At 52.8% G+C, this 23,264-nt stretch overlaps 1 protein-coding gene across 1 annotated transcript in view; it reads right to left on the bottom strand.

The window, feature by feature from the left end:
* Positions 1-23,264, bottom strand: part of UBR4 (ubiquitin protein ligase E3 component n-recognin 4) — a 148,850-nt gene that overhangs the window by 71,789 nt on the left and 53,797 nt on the right. Inside the window, 15 exon segments of the mRNA XM_060259383.1 lie at positions 1,796-1,900; positions 2,118-2,295; positions 3,454-3,584; positions 4,343-4,454; positions 4,732-4,853; positions 4,992-5,132; positions 8,166-8,340; positions 8,800-8,934; positions 10,917-10,980; positions 17,434-17,650; positions 17,777-17,993; positions 18,406-18,569; positions 19,728-19,929; positions 21,761-21,932; positions 22,228-22,385. Coding sequence (XP_060115366.1) covers positions 1,796-1,900; positions 2,118-2,295; positions 3,454-3,584; positions 4,343-4,454; positions 4,732-4,853; positions 4,992-5,132; positions 8,166-8,340; positions 8,800-8,934; positions 10,917-10,980; positions 17,434-17,650; positions 17,777-17,993; positions 18,406-18,569; positions 19,728-19,929; positions 21,761-21,932; positions 22,228-22,385 — 2,293 coding nt within the window.

Here is a 23,264-nt window from a genome sequence, read left to right on the forward strand (position 1 = left end):
GAATGTGGCAAATAATTCATAGGAAGCTACTGAAAAGGGCAAAAAATTTCAAGGGCTTGCCCCAAACCAACAAATTGCCATGACGGAAGAGCTCATTGGTTTCTTGATATATTTACTGATGTGGTTTTTATCCCATCTTTCCTCCAAAGAACTGAAAATGGTGCAAATTGTCTTCTCCCCCTCATTTTGCCTGTGAAGTAGCTCAGGACTACTGAGAAGGACTGGCTCAAAATAGCGTAAGACACTGAACGGCTGAGCAGAGCATATGACTGTGGGCTTCCCTGGTCAACAGCGACCCTCTAGCCACTGAATCACACCATCTAACTTCTCACTCTTTCCCCCCGGGACTACAGTAAATTACACAACGCAGCAATGAGAGCAAGTCATTTCAATATAGTCAGAATATAGGGTTGGGGGGGGGGGGGGTTTAACAGCTGAAAAGATACCCTTGAAAGTGATGTCAGCAAGGGTGGAATTCTAGCACAAGCTCCTTTGCATATTAGGCCACACACACCCTGGTGTAGCCAATCCTCCAAGAGCTTACAGGGTTCTTTTTTTGTAAGCTCTAGCTAGACTGGCTACATCAGGGGTGTGTGGCCTAATATGCAAAGGAGCTCCTGCAGAAATATCTGCATTGGTCGAGAGGGAGGGGACTGAGCAATACTGTGCTGGGGGGGAGGGGAGGTTTGAAATGTCAGCAGCTCATCTAACTTCTCACTCTTTCCCCCCGGGACTACAGTAAATTACACAACGCAGCAATGAGAGCAGGTGCAAAACGGTTTGCTCTCCCAAAGTTCTGCAAGTTGCAGGCTTGAGTTCTTCTTGGCATTGAGCAAAAATTGACCCGGGAAATCAGGCAGGAAGGCAGCTTACAAAAGAACCACCTTTCCAGGCTCTGGAGAGCTGAGAAGCCCCCTGCTTTCCTGTCTGAAATCTAATCAGAGAGATCATTCAATGGAACTGGTAGGGAGGTGGAGAGAATGATACAGGAAGCACCTAAGAACATAAGAGAAGCCATGTTGGATCAGGCCAATGGCCCAACCAGGGTGGTAAATCAGGCCAATGGCCCATCCAGTCCAACACTCTGTGTCACACAGTGGCAAAAAAATAATAATAAAAACCCAGGCGCCATCAGGAGGTCCATCGGTGGGGTCCTCTTTCAATTCTCTCTTTCCCTCTCTCCCTCTTTCAATTCTCACAAGACAAAACTGAGATAGAGAGGTTGTGATTTGTTGATGGGTCTCTAAGTGAACGCAGAGCAAGCTGAAATTTAGATGCAGCCACAACACCCTCACAGCACACTCGTTCTTTCAGCTTAAGCAAGCCCCCCCCCGCTGCTGGAGTTTTCTCTGGCTGAAAAAGCCATCAGGTGCTGAAAAAGCCACCAGAAGTCTCCCTGCCACCCATCTATCCACCCACCAGATGACCCACCCCCAATTCAGTTACATCCCAAAGCAGGTAACGTCAGATTCGGGGAAGAGATGACCGCTAGCTGGAATCCACCCCACCCCCCCACCCCCCCGTCTTGAAAGCCTGATAGAAGCACGAGGAGGACAGAGGCTGCAGCTTAGGGGGCACGGCAGCTTCTGAGCATGCATGAAAGCTCAGGTTCGATCTCAGGCATCTCTGCTGAGCAAGATCTCTGACAGCCAGGCTAGGAAAGCCTTTTGCTCGAGAGAACTCCCACCTGTCAGGGGTCAACTTTCAAACGCGGCATCCCATCCACAGAAGACGCCCCCATGTGGCTTTGCATTTGCCATCCAAGAGGTTTTTCTTTTTTCCTGCGAACAGTTACCTGATGCTGTGGTGTCTGAAAGTGTCCCAGCGTCGAGAGAGGAGGAGCTGGGCGCTTGGCCAGACAAACCCAGGCTCTGCAGGCCAAGGGCGCTGCTGCTGCTCCCTAAAAGAGAGGGAGAGCAGTGTCACTGGGCCGCCCCCGTCCCCCGGGGGGCCAAAAGCTCTTCCGACATCATCAGGTTGCTTAGGATTACCGCAAGCCTGGAAGGCAGGCTAAATACGGGGCCGGTGTTTGCGAGAAAGAGTGGCTTGCTAAAGGCAACCCTTGAATCAGGGACCACCCCCACTACAGTAGATGCTGCGCTGCACCACCGTCTTACCTTGCTGGTCCTGCTGCAGGCTCAGGGCAATGGCCAGCTCCACCATAGTTTCGTCATCGGCATCTGGCGGAATGTCCAGCATGGGAGGGAACCCCTCGGCTCCGGCCAAAAGAGCTTCCAGTGGGGACGGGTTGCCATTGTTCACGTTCTCAGCCGTCTCCAGCACCATCGACTCAGACTAGGGGGAACAAAGGCAGCTCCTTCTAGAAACATGGCGATGCAGGTCCACCTGTGACCACTTGTCAAGATCCTAAGTCTAGTACAGCCTAGAGGGACGGTGGCTCAGTGGTAGAGCATCTGCTTGGCAAGCGGAAGGTCCCAGGTTCAATCCCCGGCATCTCCAACTAAAAAGGGTCCAGGCAAACAGGCATGAAAAACCTCAGCTTGAGACCCTGGAGAGCCGCTGCCAGTCTGAATAGGCAATACTGACTTTGATAGACCGAAGGGGGTCTGATTCAGTAGAAGGCAGCTTCATATGTTCACAGGGAGGGATGGTGGCTCAGTGGTAGAGCATCTGCTTGGTAAGCAGAAGGTCCCAGGTTCAATCCCCGGCATCTCCAACTAAAAAGGGTCCAGGCAAATAGGTGTGAAAAACCTCAGCTTGAGACCCTGGAGAGCCGCTGCCAGTCTGAGTAGACAAGACTGACTTTGATGGACCGGGGGGGGGGGGGTCTGATTCAGTAGAAGGCAGCTTCATATGTTCATATATGTACAGGTTCCAGGGAACCCTGTATCGGAGTAGTAACCAGGCCTACATTTTCCAGGATCCCTTCTGTCCCTCTGATTGGATGGGCAGAAGTTCAGGAGGGAAAACTGGCCCAATGAAGGCTAGAGGGGTGGGACCTGGGAGGAAGGAAATAAAAGGCCAGCTAGAGACAGGGAAAGGCTGGGCTGGAAAGAGTCTGCAGCTGGAGGAGGGGAAGGAGGGTCCTTCTCCCAAAGGGGGTGGTAAATCTTTTGACATCAGAGGAAGGGAACGTTTAGTTAGTCGCATCAGGGCAGTTACTGTCTTTGCACCACCTTTACTGCTTCTACCTTCCACTGTTGCACTAATAATTAAAACTCACTTATTGTTTTGAACGCTTACAATAAACTTGTGATTGTTATGCTGCCCGGGTCCTCACATCTCTTTTAAAAAAGATGGAACAACGAATGAAAAAAAAAAGATCCTCACCCGCCCCAAGGAGTTGGAAGCAGGGGGGTGGGCCTTAGCTGACCACAATTCAGGCCCAGTGGAGGAACGAACGCCCACTGCTTCCTGCCCTCCTGCCCTTGGAGAACTCCCCGCTGCCCTCAAGGGGGGGGGGCTGACTGTTCTTTCCGCTGAAGGACTCACCACCATCTCAAAGTCCCCGTGGTCCACCTCGTTCTGCTCTTGGCTCTCCTGCCGGATGTGCTCGCCGTTGGCCATCCCGGAGCTTTGCATCTTGTCTTCCGCATCGTCGTCATCGTAATCGTCCTTATCTCCTGGGCCACAAAAGCGTTGCTTACGCACAGCCACACACAGCTGTTCCATAGCAACATGCTGTGCAATACAAGAGCTGGGACCCAAGGCCCGCAAGCATGCGACAGGATCCCACCCACGGGGCCCTGTGTTCACCCCTGCTCTGCCACAAACTCCCACAGCACGGAACATTGCACGTGGATCCATGTTTAAATATCAGCCTGAGAGGATCGGGCTGTAAAACGGCAAGAAGAAACAAACGCCCAGCTTCTTGCTGGGACTCCGAAATCCGAACTCAGGAAGGGCCGTGCGGAGCATTCCACCACGGATGGAAGCGGATGTTGCCTATGCATTTCATTCCCTTTAGTCAAAAGACTGCAAGCGGGGAAATGGATTTCCCTGAGCTCTTTGAGCAAGTGGATTTTTCTTATTCAAAGGCCAACATTCACTCCTTTCTTCCTCCAGCTGAAGCCCCCCTCAATGCACTAGCAGCGCGGATCTGTACCATCTGAAGCCTGCCTGCAGAATGCAGGGCCCCTCTGCTGGGGGAAGACGAACTGAATCAGTTTCTTGGACCCCTCCCCCAACACACACACATGCACGCACTGGTAGACTCCTCAGATCCCTCACTGGAAAGCCAGCCTGGACAAATTTCCACCTGCTCTCTTCCCAACGCAGGATGCAGGGCTATTTCAAGGGTTCACACAGACAGCCAATCTAGGCTCCTACTGGGGCTGCTGAACTCACGGCACTGCCGAACTAGCCATGAACTATTTTTTACCCATTGGGGTGTTGCTTCGAGGGGAAGACGGCAGCGTCACATGTCTTCGCTTGTTCCTTGGCCTCAGAACTCGGATTAAAGCTTGCTTGCAGGAAAAGCTCACAGCGGGGTCCTAGAACGGAAGCGACACCGGTCACGTGGGTGCCAGAAGCTGCCACCCTGAGCCAGGCCCTTGACCCATCAGCTCCACACGCTGCCTGCACTGACCGGCAGCAGCTCTCTGGGGTCTTTGCCTCTCTTGCACAGGCGCAGGGTCAGGGCTTCTGGCTCCACAGCCCTCACCCAACCCCAGCTGCTAACCAGGGGCCTGTCACATCTGCAGGTCTAGTGCTCCTTGCAAATGAATAGGGCGGGGGGGGGGGAGGCAACAAGAGGCCAGAAGTACATACCGGGCAGAGCAACATTTGCATGTAAATTTTGGAAGCGGTGTTGATACAGTCCAGCTCGCAGGTGCAATACCCGTGGATAATGTCCACCAGAGCGTTGACAGTGGCTTCAACATGGGTCAAGCCTAGACAGAAGGGGAAGAAGAGGACTGTGGCAAAGGAAAAACAGCAGACGGTTTAAAGCCCCTCTTATCTCCCAACCTGCCAGGCTTTCCTGGCCCAGCACTTTTCCCAACACAAGGGAGACAGCTTGAACATCATACCTGGCAAGCAAGCGGGTGCCAGAAATGCATTTTTGGGTTTTGACGCATGCAGCTTCCAGAAATGGTTGATCAGCTGTGTAATAAAACTGCATCCTTCTCCTTCCAGGTTTTTCTGGGCCTCCTGCCCTTCCTCACTGGCTTCTGAAAGGTTTAAAGTGGTTTCTAAAAAGAGCTGCAGTGAGCCTTTTGCCAGCTCCTCAACCTCGGGGGCAACAGGTCAGACATAAGAATCGCAAGAGAACTGCTGGCTCATCTAGTCCAGCATCCTGCAGCCAACAGTGCCAGCCAGGGAATGCTGGGAAACTCACTTCCGGGACTGTGGAGAAACGCCATCTTAGTTCATGATGATGCTTGGTTGGGAGGGAACATGAAACTGCTAGGCAGGCTTTGCGGCCTAGTCTTCCCTTCACTCCCCCCTCCCTTCCGGAGTTAAACCATCAACTCTAGGGGGAAAACCTCCTAGAGGGGCAGGAAGTTCTTTTGTTTTATTGGAGTGAGGCGGGAAAAGATCAGTTCTCAGCTGGTGCTCAGGAAGCGAGGTTGCCAGCCTGTGGGCTCCTGCCTGTGGGACCCCAGGCAGTCATTCACAAGGTAGGGCAAGTTTACACCAGGGACTAGGGGATGCATTTAAACCCACCTTTTATTTGTCCTGCTTGTTGCTGACCAGGTGCTGTGCTAAACTTTTACATGTAACTGTTTTTGTTTTTGTTTTCTTTCTTTCTCTTATTAAATATTTTTCCTGTTTTGAATGCTGGCAGTCAAACTCTGTACCACATGGACCCCCAACTGCTTTAGACCATGCTGCTTTATGAAGGGGGCCCCGGGGAAGGGGAAGGCATGCAGTTGGATAAGGTGCCAATCCTCCAGGGGTTCCCCGAAGAAGTGCTGTGGTCTCTGTGATACCCAAGTACAGGGTGGCAGAGGACCTTGAGGCCTGGCCTCAGAGCTGGAGTCCTGTTCCTCTCAATCTGAACCCCTAGACTGAGCAGGTGGTGGCAGCGAGCCCAAGGGGCAGGAGGAGAAATAGCTCCCTCCAGGAGTTGGCGACTCAATAGGGAGTTGACGGACTGGGTCTGAAGGCAGAATCGGGCCGGTTCCGTCACAGGGACCGCAAAGAGTCCCTGCCTTGGCTGGTTCCCAGAAGCTGGTCTTCAGCGACTCCGTTTCGCCTTTAGGGCAAATCCTTGTCTGTCTGCTCTGCTTTCGGAGCCATGCGAGCTTTAAGGCAAAATCCACGTTGCTCATCTCTCTCCCACCACCCTGACTCTCTTGGCCCTGGGACCTTGGCGAGGCCAGGACTGAGTTGGACACCTTCTGCTCACATAGCACCGAACTCCTGGTCCTGAGCTATGGCCAGAACATACAGAAGCGCAGAGTCAAACCACTGGCTCATCTGGCCTGGCGGTTTCCCTCTGTCTGGCTGCAGCCCTCAAGCAGAGAAAGAAGTGGGGCTGTGGCTCCACAGCAGAATGTCTTTTCTGCCTGCAGAAAAGGTCTTGGTGTCCCCACTTCAAAGGATCAGGCCGTAGGCAACAGGAAAGACCTGCCCTGAGACTCTCCGAGAGCCATCACTGGTGGGAGTAGACAAGATCAGGGCTTTTTTTGTAGCAGGAATTCCTTTGCGTATTAGGCCACGCTCCCGATGCGACCAATCCTCCAAGAGCTTACAGTAGGTCCTGTAAGAAGAGCCTCGTCAGCTCTTGGAGGATTGGCTACATCAAGGGTGCGTGGCCTAATATGCAAAGGAGCTTCTGCTCCAAAAAAAAAAAAAAAAGCCCTGGACAAGACTAACCTTGGTGGACCAGCAGGCTGACTCTGCTACACGAGATCCTTTAAGTCAGGGGTCCTCAACCTATGGCCCGCGGGACAGATGCAGCCCGCTGAGGACGTTTATGCGGCCCGCCAGGTCCCTCCCCTGGATTTGGCAGCGCCTCCCTCCTGCTCTGGCAAGTCCCAGGAACTTGAATCAAACTTTTATTTTTAACCTTGCGGATGCTCATTCCTTACCCCTCTGGGGAGCCGCGAGAGCTGGGCATGAAACTGCGCGGGGAGAGAGGCGGTGGCAGCAGCAGGCGAGGTGAGCGGAGGGGCTCGCACGAGGCAGGAGCCGTTGGGGCGAGGAGGAGGGTGAGGGAGGCGGGCAAGGCATGCGCTGACGGGCGAAGTGAAGTTGCAGATGCCGAGGGAAGGAGAGAGGGAGGAAGGAAGCTGCCGCACGTGCCCCTGTATTGTTTCGGACCCGCAGCGTTAGGTGGCGGTCGGCGCAAGCGGAGCAGTCCAAGGTCAGAGGCTCCAGAGAGAGAGACGCGAGCAGGCGCGTCCGCACTGACCTGGAAAGGGGGAGGGGTTCTGCCTCAGCTCTCTTTCCCTCACTTTGGGAGAAGTTGTGCGGAGTCTGGGGCTGGGGGTGCGCAGGGAGGCAAGCGTCTCGGGCGCACACCCGGGCGAAGTGGGAGGGGGGCGTGCTCAGGCACTGCCCCCTTTGGAGCACGAGTGGCGCCACATGGAAGGGCCACTGAGGAAGCTCTGCGGGGTGGGGGGATATAGTTGTGTGTGGTGAAGAGTTGTTGAGAAAACAGGCATGCAGACAGGGATACCTCTATTGTGGCTGCCCCCAGCCTGGCTGGAAGCACGCACAGGTGTAGGAGAACAACACCTGGGGGGGAAAAAAACCTTGGCCTGTGTTCCAGACTTTTGGTGGCATCGGCGGTGCCCATCCGTCAAAGTAAGCGGCGTGCCTGGAGCTCGCCTCCCCCTCCCCCAGCCCTTGGCTGACAGACAGTGACTTCTCCAAAGTGACTCCCATTGAAATACTGGCAAGTTTGTTGATTTAACTTTACTTCATTTTAAATATTGTATTTGTTCCCGTTTTGTTTCTTCACTTCAAAATAAGATATACGCAGCATGCATAGGAATTTGTTCATAGTTTTTGTTTTTACTATAGTCCGGCCCTCCAACAGTCTGAGGGACAGTGAACTGGCCCCCTATTTAAAAAGGTTGAGGACCCCTGCTTTAAGTGAATTGCTGAGAATGACCCTTGGTGGCCTCTTTCTGCCCACCAAGCACCTCCCCTCTAAAGTTCTGGCCAGCCCCATCCTATGAAGCGCTCCAAATGCACACAGAAGAGGTCAACACGGAAATAAAGCTGGGGAGGGGAAGGAGAGACACGCCCACCTGTTTCCACCTGAGGCAGCTTCGATTCAGTGAAATGGACCAGGTTATTTGGCCGCATGATGGCAATGGAGCGGGCTGTGATGACCAGCCTCTGAAACACTTCTGGGTCGAGGTCCTTCCCCTCTTTGCTTGACATGCTCAGGTACTGGATGGCTTTGCTCAGCAAGGCCTGGTCCTGCAAGGCAGAAAGAGGAGTGAGGTGGAGGAGCCCACCTCAGGGGGCGGACAACCCGACTCTGCTCAATTCCATTGGACCAGAGGTGTTCCCAGCTGTGTTCTGGGGTCCTCCGGAGGTTCTCGGAAGCCTGCTGGGTAAGGGCTCAATGCGGTGCTCTGAAATAGCAGGCAGGCTTCTCTGAAATATGTCTTTGCCCGCCCCACTGTTCTCAGCCACAGAAATTTGCGACCACAGGAGGTTCTCTGGGACATGTGGACAGCCAATGACTGGGCCCCACAAGCTGATCAACTCCCCACAAAAACGGAGGGGGGGGGAGGGCTTTGAACAGAGCCCAGAAGCCTCTGCTCGGTGCAGTGAGCTCAACAGCAAACATTCTGGCTTCCTCAGGAGGTGCCCAGAAGCTAGGCTGTCGGGAAAAGGCTGCAGCAGCCCACGATGCTTTCCTTGAAGCTTTACCTTGTGGTTGTGATATGCGGAGCGGCTGGTGTGGAGACTCGCCAGGAGGCTCTTGGTCTGCTGCTGGACGCTGGAGGGGGCCGGGGTGGACAGGAGCATGGTCGCCAACTCCTGGGCTGCTGCCTTGCTTTTCTCCTGCAGGGGGGAGAGATGCACAATGGGGCTGCTGGCACCTATTACCTTCCTGTCACTTGCCCCGAAGTTCTGGAGGAAAAAAGCACTGTTCACCAGGCCTTTTTTGTAGCAGGAACTCCTTTGCATATTAGGCCACGCACAGCTCTGATGTGGCCAATCCTCCTGGAGCTTCCAGAAGGCCCTGTACGCTCTTGAAGGATTGGCTACACCAGGGGTGTGCGGCCTAATATGCAAAGGAGTTCCTGCTACAAAAAAGCTCTGCTGTTCACATTTCTATGGAACTAGGTGACAAATCTTAGCTCCTTTGGAAGCTGATCGGCAACCAGTGACCATAGCAAAGAGAAAAGGCAAAAGTCACACTTTAGTTACTCTCCCGGTAGTAAGAAGGCGAGCGCTCTCAAATGACAGCCGATGTGTAGCTTATCAAAGATTTCAGGTTTTCACGGCTGGTAACATCATTAGGGTTTGTAGAATCTTTCGGGATCAAGTGCCGTGCTCTACTGGAGAAAGTTTTCCTTCCAGACGTTTCGTTCTCAGCTGCGGAGAACATCCTCAGTGGCGTTGCAGCCGGAGCAGGCGCTCTGACCTTCACTCAATGCACAGCAGCCAAGAAGGTCTGAGCGCCTGCTCCGGCTGCAACGCCACTGAGGATGTTCTCCGCAGCTGAGAACGAAACGTCTGGAAGGAAAACTTTCTCCAGTAGAGCACGGCACTTGATCCCGAAAGATTCTACAAACCCTAATGATGTGTAGCTTGGTTCACTTGCGCAGGTCTGCAGGCCCCGGATGCTCAAATTTGGTATTTTACAGCCCAAACCACTCACCTCAGCTGGGTAAGCAACGATGCTCTTTTGAGCAGCACCCCCCACCCCCTCTCATTCCTTCACTCATTTTACTGTGCTACTTTGCTACTTTGGAGTCTTTGCTACTTTGGAGATTGCTACTGTGCTACTTTGGAGATTTTTAAACGGAGGCTAGACGGCCATCTGACAGCAATGCTGATTCTGTGAACTAAGGCAGATCATGAGAAGGAGGGCAGGAAGGCCTGCATCAACGCTTAGTTCTCGTGGCCCCTTCTGATACGCCCAGGGAAATGCTGATGGCCACTCTGGGGTCAGGCATATGAACATATGAAGCTGCCTTATACTGAATCAGACCTTTGGTCCATCAAAGTCAGTATTGTCTTCTCAGACTGGCAGCGGCTCTCCAGGGTCTCAAGCTGAGGTTTTTTCACACCTATTTGCCTGGACCCTTTTTTGGAGATGCCGGGGATTGAAACTGGGACCTTCTGCTTACCAAGCAGATGCTCTACCACTGAGCCACCGTCCCTCCCCTCACCGTCCCTCTGCCGAATCACATCCGTGTTCTGCCAGAAGTGAAGGAGGCTTGCCGGTGCACCTGGGCTTCCCCCCTCCTTTCCTATTGCCAAGGTACCCAAGACGTCTTCTCAGTCTGCAAAAAACTGTTTGGCGTCTTCGGCAGCTGTTTTTCTCCTGGCCAGTTTGGGCAGGGATCCTGGAGGGTTTTGCCATCTTCTGGGCATGGAGCAGGGCTCTATGGGATGTACGCGTGTGTGAGGGGAGAGGTATTGTGAATTTCCTGCACTGTGCAGGAGGTTGGTTTAGATGACCCCTTCCAATTCTATGACTCCCTTGAAGGGCCTACAGCTAGCTATCAAACAAGATGGAGAACAGCGGGACTGGCACTGAGAAGCCTGGCCCAGCCGCCCACCCCCACCCCTTCCCGCAAAAGAGGCCAGCCCGCTGGCGGGGAGCCAAAATGCAAAACGTCAACATTCAGAGGCAGCTCAAAATGCTTCTTTTGTCAGTCAAACTTCCAAATCGGTCTCTGCTCTAAGCACCAACATACAGAGAGAGAGAGAGAGAGATCACCCTCTCCTTGACGGATCAGGTCCCTCAAAGGCTGTCTGCTCTTCCTCCTCCCTGCACCCCCCACAAAAAACCTTTGAGCACAGAGACTTGCCTTCTCGTTGACTGGGCCCACCGCAAAGCAGCTTTCCAGAGCTTCTAAAGAACTGACTACTAGCCTGGAGGGGAAGGAGAAAAGGGGTTTCAGAGAAGCCTTTGCCTCCTCAAGGCTTTGCTTCAGCGTGGCTTAAAGACAGAGCTGCGGCACTGACGGGTGCCAATCTCCCCCCCGCCACAGTGCCATCCCGCCCTCCAAAAAGTATCAAAGCAAGATAAAAACTGCCACAGGCGCCATGCATATCTCACTCTTTGTGCGGCAAACCAGAGAGTTAAACCTGGCTCAGGCTCACAGACGACAAACTTGGGGCCGTTTTGGCAAATCCAGCGATGAAAGGCAAGAGGGCTTTTCTTTCCCCAAAGAGGATCGGAAGCACTTCCTTACACAGCCCGCAGCAGGGATAACTTGGATTGTCTTGACAGGGCTGATTCACCATGCCGCTCTGCCCACCCCCCATGCGTTCGGATCAGGGGGTGCCGTGGCATGCATTTCAGGACAGGAGAACAGTCTTAAGAGGCTTTGTGGGGGGAGGTATTTTGCTGGTCCAAAACAGGCCACTCTTACCCAAGAGCCCCAGCAGTAGGCACAAACGCCTAATAACTTCTCAGCAAACCTCAAAGCCCTCAGTGTCGGGCACATCCTCTGCAAAACCCCATGCCTTGGGGTCTTATCCAGGGCAACTGGCCCGTTCACCTGGGGCGAGCCCAAATCAATTCTAGGCAGCCCAAAAGTTTTGTTTGAAAGAGAAAGAAGTATCCTCAGCAAGACACAAACACCACAGTTAGTAGTAGCCCTGCTCACCAGATTAGGCTTGCTTCCTGCGAGCTAATAACTTTCACAGGAGTTACTGGACCTCAAGGTATGATGAACATATAGGCTAGCCACAGAAACCTGGAATTCTGGAACTCAGACAGAACACAATGAGAAGAAACCAGGCCTGGGGAAGGCGGGTGGGTGGCAGGGGGGAGGGGGAGCAAAGCGACCCAGCTTTATTTGTGCATGGCTGACGAGCACCCATTTCGTTGTGAGAGGCAGCCCCTCCCCTGTTGTCGTTTCAGCAGGCACGGTGCCCAGACCGTTTTATAACAAGCATATCTTTTGAGACACACACAGCCTGGAAGCCTCCTTTCTGCTTCTAAAATGAAAGACGGGAAGATTCCACATCCAGCACCTGATTTGGGGCAGATAAATCGGCCCTTCAGTACAACCCGTCTGTTCGCAGCCTCTTCTGAGTCCTCAGCAATACAGGAAAAGGAAAGGAAAGGAAAGGTCCCCTGTGCAAGTACCAGTCGTTTCCGACTCTGGGGTGACATTGCTTTCACGTCTTCACGGCAGACTTTTTACGGGGGGGTTTGCCATTGCCTTCCCCAGTAATCTACACTTTTCCCCCAGCAAGCCGGGTACTCATTGTACCGACCTCGGAAGGATGGAAGGCTGAGTAAACCTCGAGCCAGCTACCTGAAAACCCAGCTTCTGCCAGGGATTGAACTCAGGTCGTGAGCAGAGCTTAGTACTGCAGTGCTGCAGCTTTAACACTCTGTGCCACGGGGCTCTTCTTCAGCAATACAACACAGCCCTAAAATGCTGCCCCAGAATTTCAGGGAGCCAAGAACTGAGCAAAATGCAGGGAAGATTTTACTGGGTTCTGTCCTAGCAGTGCCTTCGTCCCTCTTCCCAGCAGTTGCCCAAACACTTGCTCGACCTGCATGGAGCAGTGTGACACAAACAACACACATACACACACACAAATACTGACGCATGGACCAACACAGGAAAAGAAGTGAGGACAAAGAGTGAAGACAGATGCAAACGGCAGGCAGGGGAAGTGACACAGAATACCTGGGTTAATGTTAACCTTAACATTCAAAAAGATTTAAGAGAATATGTTATGGTGAGAATCCCGCACCAAAGAGCACAACGTGCTTCAGAGAGCATCAACAAGCCATACGCAGCGAACTCTTCCAGCTTGTGAGAGTTTCTGGATCTCTTTCGCACAAACAACTGGCAGGGTGGTAGAACTGCAGCTCTGTGTGGCAGAAGAATCCCCCTGTAGTATTCACGCACAGAAATTTCCCTGAGCGCAAGAAAGACTAAAGGGAGGGTCCATGGGGCGCAGTTCCCTGCTTTGCCCACAGATGGTGCCAGGGTGAACCCCTCCATTACAGGCTGCTGGTGCGGGGCAAGACCCTTCACAGCCTGAGCCTAGGCCCAGGAGACCAGATGGAGCGACAGGCACTGAGATGAGAGGCTGAGGCAGCTCCAGCCTGCTCTCCTCCTGGACAGGCCAGCTTTCCACCCAAGGGCAATACGACCCCCCTCTTCAGCCTACACTCCCCCCCTCCAAGTGGCACAAGTGCAGGAACAGGCTTTTCACTGCAGCCTGTTCACTGGAGAGCCAGTCTGGTGTAGAGGTGAAGTGAGCGGACTCTTATTTGGGAGAACCAGGTTTGAGTCTCCACTTGCAGCTGCTGGAATGGCCTTGGGTCAGCCATAGTGGTGAAGTGAGCGGTCTCTTATCTGGGAGAACCGGGTTTGATTCCCCACTCCTCCACTTGCACCTGCTGGAATGGCCTTGGGTCAGCCATAGTGGTGAAGTGAGCGGTCTCTTATCTGGGAGAACCGGGTTTGATTCCCCACTCCTCCACTTGCACCTGCTGGAATGGCCTTGGGTCAGCCATAGTGGTGAAGTGAGCGGACTCTTATCTGGGAGAACCGGGTTTGATTCCCCCCTCCTCCACTTGCAGCTAATGGAATAGCCTTGGGTCAGCCATAGCGGTTAAGTAAGCGGACTCTTATCTGGGAGAACCGGGTTTGATTCCCTACTCCTCCACTTGCAGCTGCTGGAACGGCCTTGGGTCAGCCATCGTGGTGAAGTGAGCGGACTCTTATCTGGGAGAACCGGGTTTGATTCCCCACTCCTCCACTTGCAGCTGCTGGAACGGCCTTGGGTCAGCCGTAGTGGTGAAGTGAGCGGACTCTTATCTGGGAGAACCGAGTTTGATTCCCCACTCCTCCACTTGCAGCTGCTGGAATGGCCTTGGGTCAGCCATAGTGGTTAAGTGCGCAGACTTTTATCTGGGAGAACCGGGTTTGATTCCCCACTCCTTCACTAGCACCTGCTTGCACCTCCAGTAGGAGTTGTCCTTGAAAGGGTAGCTGCTGTAAAAGCTCTCTCAGCCCCGCCCACCTCACAGGGTGTCTGTTGTGGGGGAAGAAGATATAGGAGATTGTGAGCCGCTCTGAGTCACTGATTAAGGGGAAGGGCAGGGTATAAATCTGCAATCTTCTTGTTCCTTTGCTGGCTTCGGACACTTGGCAGGAAACCGTGTGAGAGATCTAATTTACGGCCCCGTTAGTAAACTGCGTTTAAATATGCCAGCTGGGCGGAGGCTCCTCGGTCAGGGCTCCGCTGTCCAGGGTCCATATTCTCAAGGACTCCAGGGAGGAAACCAGAAGCTGGGGCAGGGGAGGCAGAATAAAGGTGCAGGCTATCCCTGTTGTGCTCGGGGGGTGGCCGGTCAGCCTGCCCTTGCGCACGGTGGGCACCACCCTTTGACCCATCGGGCACCTTCCCTTCCGGCTTAGTTCCCAGGTTCCACTCACAAGGATTCTGAACCTCAGGTCAGTCCCCCCCCACACACCCTTCCGGCTTAGTTCCCAGGTTCCCTTCCGGCTTAGTTCCCAGGTTCCACCCACAGGGATTCTGAACCTCAGGTCAGTCCCCCCCCACACACCTCAACTGATAGGGACCACCACTGGCTATAAAAGCAGATCCCCCAGTTACCCCTGCCCCAGCATTGACTGCTTTTCTCAAATCAATCAGATGAGCACCCATACAACATTTGTGTGCTGCGTAGAAGTTAGCCTGCAAAGTCTCAAAACTAGGTTAGAATTTGGGACCCTGCCGACGAATCTAGTTGTTTCTCTCTGTTCCCCCTCCCCCTCCCATCCAACTACACCTCTCTTCTTCTGAAAACCCCCCATTCACAACAACTGTCATCCTCCATCCATCCGGTGTGACTGGGCTACATCCCCCCCCCCCCCCCCCGTTCTTAAACTCTGCTTGTGGGGAGCTCAGGATCACCGCAGGCAGGGAAGGCGGCAGGAGCTGCTTCTGACTGCGGAGCGTGAGGTCTAACAAGGCCCCCGAGATCAAAATCCTCAGCACCTGCGCTCCAGGGGGATCTCGGAAAAGGCCTCGCTTGGCCTGAAGCCTGGGAGAGCCGCTGTTGGTTGGGGCAGATGATGCCGGAGGCCAACATAGCAATGACTCGTAGGGCTTTCTGGGGAGCAGCCCTCGCTCGATGGCAGGGTGCACGCTTGGCATGCAGCAGGCTGAGGGATCAATCCCCAGGGGAAAGGGCTCGGATAGCAGCTTCTGGGAAAGCCCTTGGAGGAGAAAACACCAGGCTGGAGAGAGGAGGGGAAGAATGAGGAGGGGAAGAGGCAGGTGGGGCGCTGCCTCGTGGCAGAAGCAAGACTTATCTCCCAGGGGCTCCCGGTCATCTGAGCAGTGGGGACAGATGAGCAGATGCCCAGGCCAACCAGCAGTCAGAGGAGCAGAGAGGGACAGAAGGAAAAGCCAAGCAGAACAGACAAGCAGCTGGGACTCTCCGCTCTTAGATCTGGGCCCACTCACCTGCCATGCAAGGGACCCCACAGGAAAGCGGCACATCATTTCGGAGAAGATACTTCTTTTAAAAAATGTATATATATAATAGACACGCTCAACAGCCAACAGAAGTCAAAGCAACGTGTTATCTCTCTGACACACAACCATTCGTGCAGAGAAGAGGGGAAAAAGACAGTATACTAACCGGTCCAGGTTGGTTAGGGACTCAGTTTCAGAACTTTGGGGGAGCAAAAGGAAAGGAAAAAAAATAAAAGATATGAAGCTCACAGAAAAATACCCAAGAAACATATCCTACAGCGAATTAAAAAAAAAAAAAGAGGGGGGGGGGAAGGCAACTTAAAACAAAAGTTGGGAAACAGAGAGCACAAGGGAGCTAGATCGAGGATGATTCTAAATACTTCCTTCTTCCAGGTGAAGGGCAGAATGGGAGAGGACAAGCATATTTGGTTGCCAGAGGAAACCAGGCAGCCTCGAAGCAGTGGCATCCAGAGGAAGACTACTAGAATGGCTGCCCAGACCAACTGCAATGAAATGCACCAGACCTTCAGGTCATAGTCCAACAAGGCAGCTTCTGGCTCCGATCTTTGGCCAAAAATATGCAGCTCACTGCTGGGGTTAAGTGGCTACACAGCTGAGCAAGACTACTTCTTAGGGCTGCAGCGAGAAGCCAGGTAGCTGGCTGGACAAGATTTCCAACAGGAAGGTTTTGGGCAGAACCACGGTTATAGGCATGCACATTTCTTTTAAACTGTACACCTTTCCTTTGAACGGGTTGCAGAACTGGCTGCACAGAGAGCCTTCGGCCCTGGTTATGGTTATCCAGCTGCTCCCAACCACGCCGTGACTTCCTTGCTGTTTCTTGTGAATCCTGGTGCACAAGACTCAGCCTCATGCCGGGATGGACCTCACGGTGCCACCACAGAGATCGCCCGGCTGATACTTCTTTCTGGGGCTCCACTTCCAGGAGCTCAGGCCTCTTTGCCTATGAAAATTCCTGCCAGAACAAGCTGTTAGCCCTTAAGCTGCCCCAGGCCCTGGTGATGTGCCTTTTTCCAGCAGTGGGGAGCCAGACACACCATCAGTTCTCCAGCCCTTCAGCCAGGCCTGAGGCACAGCGTGGCTCAATGGCTGGACTGCAGACAATTCCTGGTGCCCCACAGGGGTTTTGCAAATGCTGCCGTCTTTGGTGGACCTTGCTCTGATCCAGCAAGACACATTTCTGAGGTTCAGGCTCACTTAGGATGCCTCAGCTCCTGAGAAGTCCCAAACATGTACTTTAAACAACGTAGAAATGCAAACTCTAGTCTTCAAGCATTTTAACTTTTTTTTTTTTAATTAAAAAGAAAAAGAGAGGTGACACAACGCTGAAGCCAGGCTCTTCTGCTGCAGAAGCCCCACGAAACCCTACATACTGCTTTCCTGTTCTCCTGCCATAATTACCACTCCCTGCCCCATACCACCTTCACCCTCTGCTCCCATGCTCCCTCTTCTTCCCCCATCGTCCTTGCCGTGCCCCACTGAAACTGGGGTAAGGAACAGGGAACAAGCCTTAAACTTGCCCAGAACTGCATGTCTATTTGCTCCCTGCCCACTAGATAAAAAAAGAAGAAAGTGACGGCAGAGATGTAGAAGCGTTTTTGGACAACAGAAGACAAAACAGCTGCATGAAGACCTCTCCACTGCCTGCGTTGCACTGAGAGCAGGGGAAGAGGCAATCCGTGGGAACTCTGAGCTCCAGCCATCTTTCTCTGGCCCCAAGACACACAATGGAACAATAAGCCTTTGAGGGTTTCTAGCAAGTGCACCACACCTGTGACTGACTCTCTGGAACAGACATTAAACAGGCAGGGAAAGGGAAAAGAGAGAGGAAAGGAAGCTCACCTCTCCAGAACGGTGCCACTCGCAGCTGCTGGGGCGGCCGCCTCTGTGTCTCCAGTGCCGTTCCCCTGATTCAGGTTGGGCGGGCAGACGTTGCTCACCGACGCAGACGGGAAGTCCTCTGGCGGCTCATCCGGCCAGCCAAACTGCTCTTTCGTCTTGCCGTAGATTTTTATGGCGTCCAGCATCGTGACGCCAGCAGGATCGACAGAAGCCCCGACTGCACGGGAGAAAGGAGCAGGTGCATGAGGGAGACCGCTTGGGGCAGCAGCATTGGCGGTACACCGCGGGAGGGGGGGGGGGGAGAGGCAGGGTCTGTTCCAACGAGCCACGCGCAGAGCCTTACCAAAGATGGCGAGCTTCTTGTCGGCCTGCAAAGCTTCCTCGCGGGTGAACGGGAAATCAAACCAGCGCGGCCGGCTCAGGTTGAGCTGCATGGTGCGGCCAAAGATCTCCAGGTAGGAAGGGGCCCGCTCGATGGCCTGCGTTCCGATCTGGACCCTCATGCCGGTCATCACCATGGAGCTGTTGTTGTTGGTCACCTCGATTGTGAAGCCCCCGGGCTGCAGGAGAGGAGGAGGAGATGATGATGATGATGATATTGGATTTATATCCCATCCTCCACTCTGAATCTGAGTGGCTCACAATCTCCTTTACCTTCCTCCCCCTGTGAGGCGGGTGGGGCTGAGAGAGCTCTCCCAGAAGCTGTCCTTTCAAGGACAACTCTGCAAGAGCTATGGCAGACTCAAGGTCATTCCAGCAGCTGCGAGCGGAGAAGTGGGGAATCAAACCCGGTTCTCCCAGATAAGAGTCTGCTCACTTAACCACTACACCAAAGAGAGCGAGAGTCCATCCAAACCCATTGCGGGGGGGAGGCAAGGAGAAGACCATGGCCTCTGTGCCCACCCCAGCATGCCCAGCCCTCTTGAGGAGGAGGAGATGGCCTTTGGATGCCCATGAGCCCCAGGGACTGACCTTGGTGTTGGCCACATACATGCCGGTGGAGTTGAGGCGGTGCTTGATCTGCTGGGCATTGTAGACCTGCAGGAGATCGTTCCCACCAAACTCCACGTCGGTCAGCTGCTGGTTGTGCTCAAAGAAGTCGATGGGGAAGTTCACTTGGGTGGAGGTGCGAGTGGCTGAGAGGGAGGGAAATGATGTTGGGTCAGGTCAGGGGTCACAGATTCAGGGTTGCAGCTAACAGGGAACTTATCCATGCGCCTGCGGAGCCAAGCACTCCGCAGAATTCTCGAAGATCAGAAACACGAGGCATCCTGTGCCCATCTGTGTTGCAGAGGGATTCTAAAGCAGGGGTCCCGAACCCTCAGGCCGTGGACCGGTACTGGTCCATGGCCTGCTAGCAAACAGGCCTTGAGTTGTATAATTATTTCATTATATATATAATTATATATCAAAATATAGTAATAATAATACTAATAATAATAAGATGACACTGGATTTATATCCTGCCCTCCACTCCGAATCTCAGAGTCTCAGAGCAGCTCATAATCTCCTTTACCTTCCTCCCCCACAACAGACACCCTGTGAGGTGGGTGGGACTGAGAGAGCTCTCACAGCAGCTGCCCTTTCAAGGACAACTCTGCGAGAGCTATGGCTGACCCAAGGCCATTCCAGCAGCTGCAAGGGGAGGAGTGGGGAATCAAACCGGGTTCTCCCAGATAAGAGTCCGCTCACTTAACCACTATGGCTGACCCAAGGCCATTCCAGCAGGTGCAAGTGGAGGAGTGGGGAATCAAACCGGGTTCTCCCAGATAAGAGTCCGCTCATTTAACCACTATGGCTGACCCAAGGCCCTTCCAGCAGCTGCAAGTGGAGGAGTGGGGAATCAAACCCGGTTCTCCCAGATAAGAGTCCTCTCACTTAACCACTATGGCTGACCCAAGGCCCTTCCAACAGCTGCAAGTGGAGGAGTGGGGAATCAAACCCGGTTCTCCCAGATAAGAGTCCTCTCACTTAACCACTATGGCTGACCCAAGGCCATTCCAGCAGCTGCAAGTGGAGGAGTGGGGAATCAAACCCGGTTCTCCCAGATAAGAGTTTGTGCACTTAACCACCACACCAAACTAATAGGAATGAAGTGCACAATGGTATCATCCCAAAACCATCCCCCCCCCACCCCCCCTGGTCCGTGGAAAAATCGTCTTCCGCAAAACCGGTCTCTGGTGTCCAAAAGGTTGTTCTAAAAAACGCCACCGGCTTTCTGGTGCCCAGGCTGCAGAACCGGGAGCGCCGGGAAGAAAGAGCTCCTGCTCCAACTGGAGAGCAGGCTGACTTACTGACGGCGGCTGCCTTGCGTTTGCGGACGGGCTTCATGATGCTGATGACGCTGCTGGGCTGGAGGGAGGGCTGGAGCCAATAGGACGTGTTCTCCACGTTGGCCATGTAGATGCGCAGGCTGCCATCCTCGCACAGCAGGATCATGGTGGTCCGCTGCTGCTCGTTGCAGGCTGTGTGGCGGATGGCCACCATGTCCTGGATCTGGAAGGCACAGGGCAGCGCTGAAAGGGCAAAGCTCGTGGACTGCTGAGTGCGCTGAACGTTTCAAAAGAAATGGCTCCGAGCAAAAGAAATACCATCTCCAAAGGGATCTGTTGAGGCTGGGTGAGTGGGCGTCAACGTGGCAGACAAGGTTCAATGTGGCCAAGTGCAAAGCAATGCACATTGGGGCCAAGAATCCCAGCTACAAATACAAGTTGATGGGGTGTGAACTGGTAGAGACTGACCAAGAGAGAGATCTCGGGGTCGTGGTAGATAACTCACTGAAAATGTCAAGACAGTGTGCGATTGCAATAAAAAAGGCCAACGCCATGCTGGGAATTATTAGGAAGGGAATTGAAAACAGATCAGCCAGTATCATAATGCCCCTGTATAAATCGATGGTGCAGTCTCATTTGGAATCCTGTGTGCAATTCTGGTCACTGCACCTCGAAAAGGATATTATAGCATTGGAAAAAGTCCAGGAAAAGGGCAACTAGAATGATTAAAGGTTTGGAACAGTTTCCCAATGAAAAAAGGTTAAAACGCTTGGGGCTCTTTAGCTTGGAGAAAAGTCGACTGCAGGGTGACATGATAGAGGTTTACAAGATTATGCATGGGGTGGAGAAAGTAGAGAAAGAAGTACTATTCCCCCTTTCTCACAATACAAGAATTCATGGGCATTCAATGAAATTGCTGAGCAGTCGGGTTAGAACCGATAAAAGGAAGTACTTCTTCACCCAAAGGGTGATTAACATGTGGAATTCACTGCCATAGGAGGTGGTGGTGGCTACAAGCATAGCCAGCTTCAAGAGGGGATTGGATAAACTTACGGAGCAGAGGTCCATCAGTGGCTATTAGCCACAGCGTATTGTTGGAACTCTCTGTCTGGGGCAGTGATGCTCTGGATTCTTGGTGCTGGGGGTGTGGGGGCAAAGTGGAAGGGCTTCTAGCCCCATTTGTGAACCTCCTAATGGCACTTGGGTTTTTTGTTTTTGGCCACTGCGTGACACAGAGTGTTGGAGTGGATGGGCCATTGGCCTGATCCAACATGGCTTCTCTTCTGTTCTTCTGTGACACAGAGTGTTGGACTGGATGGGCCATTGGCCTGATCCAACAGGGCTTCTCTTATGTTCTTCTGTGACACAGAGTGTTGGACTGGATGGGCCACTGGCCTGATCCAACAGGGCTTCTCTTATGTTCTTATGTGACACAGAATGTTGGACTGGATGGGCCACTGGTCTGATCCAACATGACTTCTCTTATGTTCTTCTGTGACACAGAGTGTTGGACTGGATGGGCCATTGGCCTGATCCAACATGGCTTCTCTTATGTTCTTATGTGACACAGAGTGTTGGACTGGATGGGCCATTGGCCTGATCCAACATGGCTTCTCTTATGTTCTTCTGTGACACAGAATGTTGGACTGGATGGGCCATTAGCCTGATCCAACATGGCTTCTCTTATGTTCTTATGTGACACAGAGTGTTGGACTGGATGGGCCATTGGCCTGATCCAACATGGCTTCTCTTATGTTCTTACCATCTTGACTCTCTCCCCAAAACCAGTCCACTCTGCCCCCTAAGATATAGCTACGATCCAATCATAACTTCAATCACCCATCCAGCCTCTGCGTGGCAATGATCTCCCACCCAAGGACTAACCAGGACTCCACTTGCTTAGTTCTGAAATCTGAGGAGACAGGGCTAGGAGCTATATACAAAAACCCACATTAAATCACAGAAATAAAACACACACAAGACAGACTGCATTTTCGTCTCTTGCGGGGGATGCAAAAGTCTTCGGAAGTGAGCACAAACTGACAGAGACTGACCTTTGCTTTAGCTGGCAAGGTTTTAATTTCTTGGATAAGGAAGGTGTCCGGCTTGACCATGACCACCAGAGGGACACCAGTGGTCTGCTGGACGCAGCACACCAAGCCCGGGTGGTTCATCACTTCTGACCACTGGCACAGCGCTGGGGAGGCCTTGCTGCCCCCGTTGGAACTACGAGAGAAAGACAGTTTCAGCTAGACTCAAATCCAGCAGCTCCTGAGACACCAACCAGATTTCGGGGGTATGAACTCCCAAGAGTAAAAGCTCCCTTCGTCAGATGCAAGAACAGGAAGAATCAAAAGAGATAAACACTTGGACTCTTGGACTCCCTGCCCAGTGAGCAACACGGGAGGAAATAAAGAGGCCTCAAGAGAGTCCCACTTTGGGTACCAGTGTGGCTGCTAACAGAACAAAGAGTGAGGCATTTCGGAGAAGGGGAGGAGCGTGACAGATGGACGGTCCCCACCTCTTGATGTTGATGGGGAAGAGACGCATCACCTCCAATGTGGCTCGGCTGACGGTGGCTGCGAAAGATTTCCCTTGGCAATAGCTGAAGAAGAGCATCTGTAGAACATGAGAGTAATACACGGACACCCCCCCTCCGGCCACCTGCCCGTTACTGTCCTGCAAGAAAAACACAGAAGAATGCACACTGGGATCGGGGCCCTTACTAGCAGGGTGCACAGCTATCAGAGCGCGACCACAAACGCTCAGTGCCAGTTTTTTTTTCTTTGCCCAAAAACTCATCCAACCAACATGTCAACCCAGCCTTTTCTTGAAGATGCTAACTCCAGGACAGTGCTCGTCATGGGTTCCAAACAACACCATGGCTATCATCTGACAAACTTGTTCAATGGCACAACCACGCCAACCTACGAAACACCACCTGTCTTTGTGGTGACTTGTTCCTTGCTTACTGCAATAATACTGTTCATTTTTGAATACACTGTGGCATTTTAAAAAATGTGCCAATCACTATCTGACTTCAATTTCAATGAACACACTTAAGAATTGTCAGTGTGTTTCAGAATTCCTTAATGAATGCCAGTGACAGGAGTATGGATTGCCTGTTCAATGTATGCTTTGTATAAGACAGCATACGCTTTCTCCAGTTTGATGTAGTAGTTAAGTGCCTGGACTCCTATCTGGGAGAACCGGGTTTGATTCCCCACTCTTCCATTCACAGCTGCTGGAATGGCCCTGGGTCAGCCATAGCTCTTGCAGAGTTGTCCTTGAAAGGGCAGTTTCTGGGAGAGCTCTCTCAGCCCCACCCACCGCACAGGTTAGATAAAAAGGGGGTTAGATAAAAATATGAGGGGGTTAGCTAAAACTATGGAGCAGAGGTCCATCAGTGGCTATTAGCCACAGTGTGTGTGTGTGTGTGTGTGTGTGTATATAAATTATTGACCACTGTGTGATACAGAGTGTTGGACTGGATGGGCCGTTGGCCTGATCCAACATGGCTTCTCTTATGTCCTTATGTTGTCTGTTGTGGGGGAGGAA

This window comes from Heteronotia binoei, chromosome 18 (genome assembly GCF_032191835.1).
Source record: "Heteronotia binoei isolate CCM8104 ecotype False Entrance Well chromosome 18, APGP_CSIRO_Hbin_v1, whole genome shotgun sequence".
NCBI lineage: Eukaryota > Metazoa > Chordata > Lepidosauria > Squamata > Gekkonidae > Heteronotia > Heteronotia binoei.